This window comes from Pectinophora gossypiella, chromosome 20, assembly GCF_024362695.1.
Source record: "Pectinophora gossypiella chromosome 20, ilPecGoss1.1, whole genome shotgun sequence".
In the NCBI taxonomy this organism is placed as follows: Eukaryota; Metazoa; Arthropoda; class Insecta; order Lepidoptera; family Gelechiidae; genus Pectinophora; species Pectinophora gossypiella.
In genome coordinates this window covers 3838831-3852294 of record NC_065423.1, presented here as the reverse complement: position 1 = coordinate 3852294, position 13464 = coordinate 3838831, and the positions used below count along the sequence as shown (strand labels likewise).

Below are 13464 nucleotides of genomic sequence, written 5' to 3'. Positions count from 1 at the left end.
TGTATAGCCGGGGAAAAGAAGCTGCAAGAAAAACCTCGGCACAGGGCCCTACACGTTCTTTAAAAAATAAATAAACATAAAATATTGTTATACAATTGAGTAATTTAACTGCCTAATATCAGGAAGGAGGTTATCCGTTCTTAAACCGTTATAACCATAGTCGTTTATTTCGATAATAAAAAAATAATACCCGTCAACATCACAAAATCTAACGTTCTTGTACGTATTATCCTAACCTAACAAATATTTATATTTACATCGTTTATTTCCCCTGGTAGTTACGGCTTCCGCATACATCCCGCTTAGGGAAGGTACTGAAAAGTACCAGCGTCCGAAGGACGTCATTAACGATCTTGACGGCTCCATTACTCTAGCCATAGAGGCGGCCAATCAACTCGCGGCAACAAACACTTCAGGACCCCGATACTGACCACGCCGGCGTGGTCAGCGTTTTCCCTCATTCAGCGCTTATCGCTATCATCCCACCAATCTTGATTAATTCTTTCAAATATTAACAAAAAAATTATACTTTTTAGAGCGTGTTTTTTCCGTACTCGGGTTTTAGTGTTTAAACTTTTACTTTTATTTATTTTGGGGTCTTATTTATTAAGATAACCTGCTTCCGATACGTGTTTTGTGCAAGATTTGGAGATAAAACATGCCTGAGCAGTGATTTTATCAATTGCGTTAATTATCGAGTACAAGAGCTAGTAATATATACATATTTGAAATGTGCATTTGATACCCAACACACTACTATTCAAAAAGAAATGTTTTTCGTCCTCAGTTTATGCCGTATAGAGGGCGCCACCTTGTATTTAGCGTGACGTCACATAGCCTATAACCACCGGACAATCAAGACTCTTCTAGTGACATCTCATTTGTTAACTTCTGACAAGTGGTATAGAAGTTAGGTTGGAACAGACGTGCATACACATATACATACATATATAGCGGTCAAACACATAACCCTCCTTTTTGCTTTGCCGCAGTCGGGTAAAAACTAATTTCAAACCGGTAGAGTAAAGAAGGAAAACAAAACTCAGAACATCGTTTATTCTAGAGATAATTAATTTTTAATTAAGTAATTTGCTTGTCAGCAGCCTCCGTGGTCTAGTGGTTAGAGCGTTAGGCTCACGATCTGGAGGTCCGGGTTCGATTCCCGATGGGGACATTGTCGAAATCACTTTGTGAGACTGTCCTTTGTTTGGTAAGGACTTTTCAGGCTTGAATCACCTGATTGTCCCAAAAAGTAAGATGATTCCGTGCTTCGGAGGGCACGTTAAGCCGTTGGTCCCGGCTATTAGCCGTAAAAACACCTCCACCAACCCGCAGTGGAGCAGCGTGGTGGAGTATGCTCCATACCCCCTCCGGTTGATTGAGGGGAGGCCTGTGCCCAGCAGTGGGACGTATATAGGCAGTTTATGTTATGTAATTTGCTTGTACGTACCTAACTTAGTTTCACATTGAATCGTATTTTTTACATACTTAAATATATTTTTTGTCTAATAGATCATCCGCCTAAAACTGCAGCTTCTCACAACCTGTATAGCCGAGGAAAAGTAGCTGCAAGAAAACCCTGTGAACAGAGCTTTAGACGTTCGTTCTTTTGATCAAAATCCAATTTTTTCAATTTATTTATTCAAAAAATATACACTAAAAATTATGTTTCGCCAAACTGCAAAACACTTTGTTGGCGAGCTTAAACACCCTGTACAAATTAAACAGCTTATCTAGAGTTCTATATCTAGTCTATTCTAATATTTATAAAAAGGAAATTTTTGTGAGGTTACTATGAGTGGACTGTATTACTATATGAATGAATAACAAATACTTAGCTTATGAGAGAGTTATTTAATGTATTTTCACCAAACCAGAACAAGACGAAAGTAAGAAACAAAACCAAGAAAACCAAGATATTCAAAACGTAAATAAATAAATAATAAATAAACGTTGTCATAAAAGAAGAAATATAAAAAAAAAAACATGTAAAACGATTATAAAATCTGCGAAGAGTTCGCAACAGTTACAGTTTATTTAACAAAAAGGTCTTGAATTTTTTCTTAAAATCTGGTTTACTTATATTCGCAAAATCAATCATGAAGAGACGACTGGGTATTCTCAGGCATGTTGTCTTTTAGATTTTGTAATGAGAGTCTTTATACGGCCTAGAAGTGAGCAAAAAAGATCCGAAGGCGTTGGCATTAGTGTACAAATGACCCGCATAGATAACATTCCAAAATTATTATCTCTTTCCTTGGGGAAAACTAAATTTAGCTTGAACAGAGTAGAAATGAAAGTTGACCGAAATGAAATAATAATTTCCTTTTATTGTTTGTTTTCCGGCTATAACGACTAGCAATTTTATTATTTTGTTTTCTGTTTCTCATCAATTGATAGACAGTGAATAAGTGAACGTTTTAAGTTTGATTTTGGTCAAACTTATGTACATTATCCATATAAACAAAAATGCGAAAGGTTTTTCATAGGCAGGATACATAGATTCATCACCTCCCTACAAAATTATCCCATTCTCACTAGGTCTGCTTACACAACCTGAAGATTTGACAGGTCCGGTAAAATTACAGAAGCGCCTGCCCGTCTGACCCTTCTTCCAACCCGAAGGGAAAACCAGCTCAATTACAGATTAGGTAGATATATGGGTTTCCTCGCGACGATTTCCTTCACCGCTGAGAACTTGATGACGATTTGGGGTCCAAACATGACGTTGAAAACATATTAGGCCCTTATTGGATCTGAACCTACGACCCCACAATAAGAGTCAAGTAAAGCGAACGAAGATAACGAAACGTCACCTATTTATAAGATGCAGTTTTGTTAACATATTTCTTTTATTTCACTCAAACACACGCACAAATCTACACTTACTTTACATACTTCTTTTGTGTACTTATTAATATTTAAGTACGGATTTCTAATGTTTGTAAGTCCAATGAAGTAGGAAAAAAAATCCTAACAACAATCATCAAATTCTCATCAAAAACGCTGATAATGTCAAAATAAATATTGTTTACTGTCAATAATTTATCTATTAATACCTAAATAAATAGACCCCTACCTACCTAATAACTCGATGGTTGGAAAGAGAAGGGAGGCCTTTGCCCAGCAGTGGGACATAAATAAAAAAAACTTTACTTACCCATGGATATTAAAGAATCGCCGAAAATTAAAAGTTTAATGTCGTCATACTTCATTCAGTATGTTTAAATCGGAACCTTTTTCCACAAACTTTATTTTTCCACGAAAAATCTTTCGTTTCACGGAACGCGGGTACCAGGCGCACAGAAATCACGTGGAGATCTCGAGAAGGCGGGGCGGGCACTAACGTGTTAACCCGAGAGGAGTTTATCACCCCACTTCACGGCGTCGGCGGACTTGCCAAGCCATTGCTCAGCTTACTTCGAGGAGTCTAAAACGGTTACACTGAAGCTATGAGAAACTTTCCAGGCTACGTTTCTCTAAAACATAGATAGATGGCGCTGTACAGTTTTATCTTCGTTTAACCTTCTAATTTCATGGATAAAAGACATAATGCATCTTTTATCTTTGTCTTTGGGTATAAATGATGACCCTTTTTTGTTACCCCAGGCACAATTACATCTTCCACACATTAATATTCTGATCAAAATAAAGAGAAGCAATATAGGTAGCAACATAATTCTATAAATAATGTGATCGAAATATCAAGCAACAATTATTTGAATATAATATGCTTCTGCGATTACACTGTATTTCGGAATAAATATGTACCAGAGTAAGATAATAGGTAGTTATCACGTTAAAGCTGTACAACTCCCTTTTTTTTTTGTTTTTGGTGAACGTCGCCTGGAATGTCCCTCATCTAAACAGCAATATTGCAATTTAACATTTGTTTTTTTTTCTATGAATTGCTTCAATGTGGCCATTTAACCCCCCACAACCCATAATAGGGTTTAGTCTCTCAATTCACCAAACGTGAAACCTTTTTCACAGAGCACTTTTTGACAGAGTGCCACAAATCACCCGACGCCGCAGAAACGTCTAAAGTGTGGATTTTCTTGCTTTTATATTTTTAGGTTCAGGTAGGTATAGTGTAATATTGTATATATTCTCCTGTTGCATTATTTAAATAAATAATATTGCATATTTGATGGAAAAACCGATAGAAAAAAATACGTATTTACTTATTGATTACGTAAGATTTGACAATACCTAATACATATTATGGAAGCCTTTACTGCATTAATCAATATATTGAAATTAATATATGAATAATATAAAACTACGTGAAATAAATGAATTAAATATTATTGTTGTTTATTTATTTATTTAAAAACACACCGGCACAAATCATGAATCATGAAATTATGAATAGTCATAATAACAAAATTAAACAATTACTTAAATAACAAATTGTTGTTGTTGTTGTTTGTTGTTTGTTTTTTGAATATTTCAAATTAGAATCTTTTAATTATTTTCTTGAACAGCTTATGTGATTTATTATATTCTACTTTATCTGAATCAATTTCACCTTTACAATCAAAATTGCCCCAAACATTTTCAATTCAAAATATCTCAACAATTATTGTAACACAGATTATATTTTTTAAGATTTTATTTTTCTATATGTTGGACTTAGTCACTTTTACTATATAAAATAGCAGTAATTAGGACTTATTAGCTAAAATAAGGTATACTTAGTGCCTTTTTATTACTAAGGGACTTTTTGATCACAAAATCAAAAATTTTGCTGCCAATGCTGTTCTGGTATTTCGGACTTAGACACCTGTAGAAAAAAAGGAAATACGTACATAGACAATTTTGACATGCTCTGCACGTTTATGGCCTCAGATCAGAAAGTCTCTAAGTGGACTTAGGGACTTCTGCATCTCAGGCCTTCTTTAGTAAGCTGTGGTTTTCGGTGCTGGTTGCATATTTAACGTAATTTTGTTTTCTCCATAACCTAGTTTAAGAATTTTGTATTGTGCAATTGTTCGATGTCCCAAATAAAGCAAAAAAAAATAGTAGGACTTTATATAACGTGTGTAGTCCACGTAAGTAGAAAGATGGACAATTTCAAGTCGCTTATGGTCATCGAAATTCAGAGCACGGACATGGATTTGTTTGAGGGCTTACAATTAATCTATCCCCGCATATTTAACATTTACATTCCCACTGTCTAATCTTCCTATATTTTTTTCCATGAATGAATTTGAGAGTAATTTAAAACACAGTAGGTAACTGCTCTCAGGTGAACCGGTGCCTTATACAAATTTAAACGATTATGACAATCGATAATTAGTGAGTGAGTGAGTCGATTGAATCGACGTGATTGTCATAATCTTTTGCAAGGTAACTAACTCCCCTGGGCAAAGAAAAACGTAAAATGCATAAGGCTGTGTATTCCTTGAAGTCTAGTAAAACATAATGACCTCTAGCCATCCCGATAAGAATAACGAGCGTGAGTGTCTGTCTGTCAGTGATAAAAAAAAGGTCGTAAAGTGCGCAAAAATATTAACGTGAAAAAACGTGCTATGGATAAGTATCACCAATTTGCATTAGCCTAGTAATGCAACTCGCTTGTACTGATAAGTTATCGCCAAAATATTAAATATTCATCACTTGCGCTATTGGCATACTTCTTGGAATACCAGACATCGACTTGCAACGAACAAGTGCAAACATGTTACACATGACACTTCTAGTGTTGCTCCTGTCAACTGTGATCGGAACCAACAGTGCTCCAACAAAATACTTCATGCAAATAAACAAATTCGACGTTCAAAACGAAGAAAACGACGTCAAAATAAAAACTTTCAAACAGATTCTTATCGATAACTTGATATCGACTAGTGACAGTCTTAAAGCTATATTGGATTTAGAAGGTGGATTTGATGATGATATAAAACTTGAAAAGATTACTGCTGATGAATCAGGTGCTAAGGACGAGAATTACGATCATTTTAAACAGCCTACAAGGGATGAAGATATGGAACCATCTTGGAGAGGCTCTAGACTCTACAAGAGACAGGCTCCCGGCGGCAATAGTCAGATGGTAGTTGGTACCTTCCAAGCCATGATGAGACCTATGAGTTTTAGCGGTCTTGGCCAGAGCAGTCTCGGACAAAGTCAGTCTGAAGGTGGGACCAGTTCCGAAGAGACAAATAATGAAATTTGAAGCCATTGTAACGAATACTGTTTTAAGTAATTTCCAATGTATCGATGTAGGTACCGTAAATCCAAAACGTAATCTTAAGAATTGTAAAGATCGCTAAGAAGCAAAAGCATATATCAAATTAATATAGGAAGTGAGTATATCGTCATTCTCATGTGATTTTCTTCAATCAATAATTCTTTCATCATTAATTTAGTAGCATTTCTCTCCATGCTACGTTTAAGGGAAAAATAGGGCAGTGGTTTCCCTCTTGCCTTCTGCCCAAAAACATAAAAATAAATATTTTTTTAATCAAGAACTTTTGTTTTCGTCTGTGGCATTTATTAATTTACTACTTTGCAAATAGTGGCTTCTTTGCCGAAGACTTACTTTAAGTCACTGAACTAGGAGAATTATTATTATTAGCCGTATGTGTACAAACGGAATTGTTACTGGAAAAATATAGTTTTGATTCTGTCATATAAAATATTATTATATTTCAGGTAATTGCTCAACACAAAGGTCAATAAATCGTCTAATCTCTTATTATACTTATCCTGTAATTAATTATAGCAGAACAAAGTTCAATCACTGTATTATTTATCTGAATTATAAGCATGGATACTTTCTTGTTTCTTTATTTACCAAGATAAGGGAGATCCATAAATATTATTTTCTATTCATTTGACTTTTTTGATACTACTACTATCGTGTGTGTTGTGAGGTGAATTACCAACCTCATCAACCCTGGTGTCAGAGTTATTATTGAGCCACCAAAGGCCCCTGACATGGCTCATGTAACGACTACACTACTATACCTTTTTGATGAATTTTACAAATCTAAAGTTCATGATTTTTGCAAGTAGCATCCGGAGTGTGCCATGAGTTAAATTCCTTTAATCTGATTGTGCTTCGTGCTTCCAGTATGTCTATACCTATCCTGTAAGTACCTAAAATGCTTAAGATTTAAATTGTCTCTTTTTGAGTTTCTTTGTAAGTGCTATAAAAACAAAAATCATTTAGTACCTAAGTATATTTCGACACAAACATTAAATAGATATTAAAAGTAGATTACTGGAAACATTTCAATTGGTAACGTCGTACAAAACAGTGCTATGCATGGAATAATCAAAAAGTACAAAAGTAAATATGCCACTGAAAATTCAGGTAAGTAATTTGTTTATCACACGCAGCAGTCTCGATCGCAGTTACTGGTGAGAGCGGTCGGCAGTATTGACTTAGAAATAGGAATACTAGCACACTAAAATACTAATAAAAGGAATATAATTATACTTAGAATTTTTAGAATTTTTAACGTGACTTATTGTAGATTTGCCACAGATGGCATTAAGCCTGAGGGTGCCCAGTTGGGCGCGAACCTTGGCTCAGGGCGTCGTCTGAGAGGAAAAATATTTGAAAGAATTAATCGACCCTAGTGGGTCGATAGCGATAAGAGCTGATTGAGGGAAATCGTCGACCACGCCGGCGGGGTCGGTATCGGGGTCCTGAAGTGTTTGGTGTCGCGAGCCTATTGGCCGCCTCTATGGCTAGAGTAATCGGGTCGTCTGGATCGTATATTACTTCCTTCGGACGCCGATACTTTTCAGTACCGTCCCTAAGCGGGATATATTCGGAAGCCGCAACTACCAGGGGATTTGGGTGGTGCAAAATAGGCATACTTGTATGTAAACCGTCATTTTTTAACACATTCGCCTAATCGCGCGGTCCACGCCTAGTACGCCTAGTACGGGGGTCTGTACTCCGCAACAAATGTCCGTAAGTAAGATCGCGTTTGATCACAAAATTTTATGGAGAATAGCTTCGCGTGAGCGCAAAAAATCTCTACGAGTATAAGTAATGGCCTTCAACATTTATGGCGAAAAATATTGCTATGTTAAGCTATCTTGGCTATTGATTATAAAAAAACTGTTGGAAGTATAATTATAGAACAACTTTCTTCGGACTTTCACAACAACAACTGTTTCTCTTTCTGAGATTAAATGTTGTTTTACCTGTTGGTTTTTGCATTAAATATAAGTACTTAATGGGTCTTTTTTGAACATTATACTGCAGCAGGAAACCGTTTATCTCGTGTAGATGCAGTACCAGTGCGGAGTGGCAATGATTGCTTCGTGTGGGGTGCGCTGGCGCTAACGCTGCGAGCATCACGGCTGGTAGGGGTGGCGCCACTGAAATTTGTGCGTATACGCAATGGATGGCGCGCCAGTTTCTCCCGCCCTGTCGCCATCTATGGCTACATCGTGTTACCAACACTGTGTAAGAGACAATCCTTCATCATCATCATCACGATCATTATCAAAATAAAACTGAAAATCACTCGACTATCTTCTTCTTATATCGTGTGGCTTATGCCATGTGAGGTGGATTACCAACCTCATCAACCCTGGTGTCAGGGTTACTATTAAGCCACCAAAAGCCCCTGACATGGCTCATGTAACTATTACTCACTTACATCAGTAAGTAGTAACCGGGACCAACAGCTTAACGTGCCTTCCGAAGCACGGATCATCTTACTTTCGGACAATCAGGTGATCAGCCTGTAATGTCCTAACCAAACAAGGGATCACAAAGTGATTTTTGTAATATGTCCCCACCGGGATTCGAACCCGGGACCTCCGGATCGTGAGCCCAATGCTCAACCACTGGACCACAGAGGCCGTTACTCGACTATTACAGACGATGACACGGCTCACCACCTGTCACGTTGGTCTGACAGAAGCTCAATGATATGTGGATACTTAGTTCATCTTACGATGGATGTGCCTCTGACTACCTCGTTGGAATAGAGTCGTGAGCTTAATGTCATGTAAAACTGAAAATCTGACAGCGCGTACGATGCGAAAGAACCCTGATTGGGGTTGCCATCCGTCCGGATTTTCCCGGATTTGTCCTAGTTTAGAGGGCACACCGGTTGGAGTTGCATCCGGGGAGCGTCCGGGGAAGGTTTCATTTGTAGACCGAAAAAATTTGGGCCGCCAGCAAGACACGCACTATGCTCGCACGCACACCACGATCAACCGACGAACCAAGTATATTCACAACCAACTATATTTATATGTTTTTGTTTAATATTTTAACAAGGTTTTGTTTTCTTATTTCAAGAATTAAAAAAGGTGATTTACATAAACAATTTGTAACAAATTGTAATATGATTCTGTTTTGATAAAATAATGAATTAATAAAAAAGGTGATTTATGACATTTTCAACTGTTTTTTATTACATTAAATATGTTTAAAAGATCTTGCTGACATTTCCGGCGTTCGGACTCTAAAATCCAGGGTTTTCACGCGTCTTGTCCTGTTTTCCAAATTTTAGAGTTGGCAACCCTAACCCTGATGTGCGCTTACCTCGACACTTATTACTTCGCTTCCTTTTTTTACAGATACTTTCTACATGCTAGTGACGGCATACATCAGTTTGGACACATCGTCAAAATCAATGTTCGCTTATTCCACAATACAACGCTACGTTGAGACAGCAGATATATTTGCAACGGTAATGCTGACTAATATAGGCGTCTTTGGAGCCCCCTTCAGGATGAAACAAATGATACAATGTCTGAATGTTATTCAAAAGGTGAGACCAAAATCCCCTACAAAGGGTTCTTCAAACTAATTAATAAGACCCCTGTCTACATTCAGAAGGACTTGGGTCACTTTACCTAATTAAAGAACACTGAAAGTTCTTATCCAGTAAATATATTTGTGTTTACTTAAATACTTTTAAAAATTCACTCACTTTATATAGGTATAAGCCGTTAGTAATACAATATCGAATACTAAGGGGGATGATTCAGACAATGATTCTGAATTCTCAGTCGATATCAAAATTTTTAATTTTTAAAATTATTTTCAATTCCATACTTTTGCGATGGAAAATTGCAGTTGATATAAACTCAGAATCAAAAGCTGAATCATCCTGTATGTACTTGTATGGCTACCTGTAAGTGACATCGAACGAAACTAATACTGAAGGGGTAATTCAGCTTCTTATTCTGAGTATCAAGTGAAAATTTCCATCGAAAAGAATAGAATTGCAAATAATTATTATATTTATATTACACACACACACACACACACGCTCACACACACACACACTCACACACACGCACACCTTTCATCTTCCTTTTCAAATGTTTAATTGTTATATACCCATACAAGTATGTACTAAATAACAACAATTTATTTGGCTAATTTGTTATTATCCCTTGGGAACAGGCGCTGCATGCTGAGATACAGGTTTCACCTAGTTCGGCTGCAGAGGCTTATTACCTTACCTGTTACAAATATGTTATTAGCCTATGAAACAATGTATTGCACTGTACTATACTTTATATGAACAAATAAATAAATAAATAATAAATAAAAAAAATAAATTGTACAGTGATCTCCTCAATTGTAATTGAACTCATTAGCAATAGCATGTTTAAAATGTTTTAGGTGAACTCCAAGGTTCCACGTGATCCTGAAATAGAGAAAGTAGTGGAGAAAAAGAGATTAATTATGGCCGTTATGGGTTTGGTAGCAACAGGCCCTTTATTTTTTGTGGAATTCTACAGTTTTGCGAAAGTTTTCAAACGCATGCATAACCGAGGAAAGTATCATATCACTTCTTAACACTTTCAAATACAGAACGTATACGGACGTTACGATTACGTTACTTATTATGGACCACCAATGACCCATGGTCTCTGTCCGTGAAAGGGTTAAGAATAAGAATAAGAAGTTCGAAGTTTGAATAAGAAGTTGTTAAGAGTTTATTCTTCTTATTTTATTTTTAATTTTTTGACGTGATATTGAGAGATTAGTAACTACCTGAGATTTGCCTAAGATTTGATGAATGGTACACCTGGGGGTCCACATTGAAGCAATGAGGGACTTTGCAGGCTACATTCCCCAAAAATAATATAGATGGCGCTGTACAAATTTTCCTTCGATTAACCTTCTAATTTCATGGATAACAGGCATCTTTTTTTTGGTATAAATGATGAGTGATGACCCTTGCAACAGCCTCCGTGGTCTAGTGGTTAGAGCGTTAGGCTCACGATCTGGAGGTCCGGGTTCGATTCCCGATGGGGACATTGTCGAAATCACTTTGTGAGACTGTCCTTTGTTTGGTAAGGACTTTTCAGGCTTGAATCACCTGATTGTCCGAAAAAGTAAGATGATTCCGTGCTTCGGAGGACACGTTAAGCCGTTGGTCCCGGCTATAAGCCATAAAAACACCTCCACCAACCCGCATTGCAGCAGCGTGGTGGAGTATGCTCCATTACCCCCCCGGTTGATTGGGGGGAGGCCTGTGCCCAGCAGTGGGACATATATAGGCTGTTTATGTTATGTATGATGCCCTTGTTATTACATCCAGGCCAAACACATCTTCCATCCATTATCATTCTGATCAAAATAAAGAGAAGCAATATATAATATTTTATATGATTTGATATATATTTTTTTTATTACTTTGATTAAGTAGCAACCGGGACCAACAGCTTAACGTGCCTTCCTAAGCACGGATCATCTTACTACTATCCGGTTACGGTTAAGTAGTCGTAATTAAAACACATAATAACGGGTTCTTACCGCGTTTAAAGTAGGGATATGAGACTCCCGATATTTCGACACTGTTGCAAGTGCCATGATCACGGGATGACTGATGAGATTGGAGTGAACCCGTTATTATGTGTTTTAATTATGATAATAACCGCGTAAACTTAAAACAAAGCAAGTAGGAGGAGGACATGAGCCATGTCAGGGCTCAATAGTAACCCTGACACCAGGGTTGATGGGGTTGGTAATCCACCTCACAACCCACACGATAGAAGAAGAAGATTATTTTGAGTGTTTTTTTTTTTAAGTTGTTATTAAATAAGAGTAAACAATTATTCTTCATCGCTTTATTTATTGTTTCCAGTCAGTGTATTCTTCGTCTACCTATGTTACAACTTCAGCTTGATGATAGCCATTCTGATGGAGATGCAGTATGTGATCGTCGCCCTCATGGTCCAGTCTACTCTGAAGAATGCCAATGATCATTTATGCGACCTCACACGCACTATCGAGATACCAAGTAGGTCATTCTTTTTCTCTATATCCACGCCTCATAGAAACGCCATAGAGCTTTTTTTTTGTTTTGGTTTTCCCCGAAGGGTAAGGCAAAGGGAACTATGCCCATACAGCATGTCTTACGTATTTTTTTTTCTTGATGATTGATGAAATAATGAAAGGTGACGATGATGAAACCTAAGTAAGCCCCCACCCTTGGAGTAGACTCCTACTCCGAACTCCAAACGAATTAACTCAAAAGTCCGCATAAACTTTCGAGTTATGAAGCGGCTTCTTGGCACGAAGCGAAAATAGGCAGATACACTTTGTTCATTCAATACTCCGATATAATAACACTCGCGAATATCTTCCGACTAACTTAATGCGATCATTAACCACAAAACACCACTTCGTATTAATTATTTAGATTAATCAATGAAGAAAGCAACTGTCCCGTTCCCGTTTACCGCCAAAAAGCCTTTTTTTTGTTAAATTTGCCCCGATAAGGAGGAAGCAAAGGAACCTAGCCATACAGCCTGGTCATATGAATTTTTTCTTCGTGTAATGAGGCACTTTCCAGCTTACGTTATTTAAAAATCACACAGATGGCGTTGTTCAGTTTAGGAAGTTGTATTGTTATAAAACATGCAAAGGGAACATAGCCCATACAGGCAGTAAACAGTGGTTTAATTAAGATCGTGGTTCCCATGGTTACGGGTCGCCGATTTTCTATTAGAGAACACGATCTGACCGGGAAACGGGAGCTGATGGCGAGTAGCCATGGCAACCACCGTCACCTTGACGCATCTAGCCTGTCGGACAGGTAGGTGTAATAAACCCTACAAGTCAATGCGACTTCGCCGACCTCTTCACCGCCAGACTCGGCCGCGGTGTCGTGTGGTAATCGCCTAAAAGTTTATGATCAAGTTATCTTTACATTATGAAAAACATATTTTTAGGAATACCCGCATCAGCGCGATTGTTCGATTCGGTTGACAACCAGATTCTTACACTCAGTAACGTCGGAAGTAAAATACAAGGTAGGTCTACTTATTTAAAAAAATATATGAGGTTTCGTGATCCGTGTTCGAAGAATGCGTGACTTACATCCCTCGTCACTACTGAACACTTTCAGTTCGAATCCCGGCACGGGCTCTATACTACTGAATTCGATTTAATGCCTTTGAATTCATGTTTGGTTTTCATATTTTGTGCCCGTTTAATGGGAATAGGCGCGTCTATTACAT

The 13464-nt window shown here is 37.4% G+C and overlaps 1 protein-coding gene across 1 annotated transcript in view; it reads right to left on the bottom strand.

Moving 5' to 3' along the window:
• LOC126375894 (gustatory receptor for sugar taste 43a-like) overlaps positions 1-3198 on the bottom strand; it is a 59077-nt gene extending 55879 nt beyond the window's left edge. The window contains exon 1 of the mRNA XM_050022981.1: positions 3161-3198. Coding sequence (XP_049878938.1) covers positions 3161-3164 — 4 coding nt within the window. The 5' untranslated portion in view covers positions 3165-3198. The remainder of the gene's footprint in view (positions 1-3160) is intronic.
• Positions 3199-13464: the final 10266 nt, after the last annotated feature.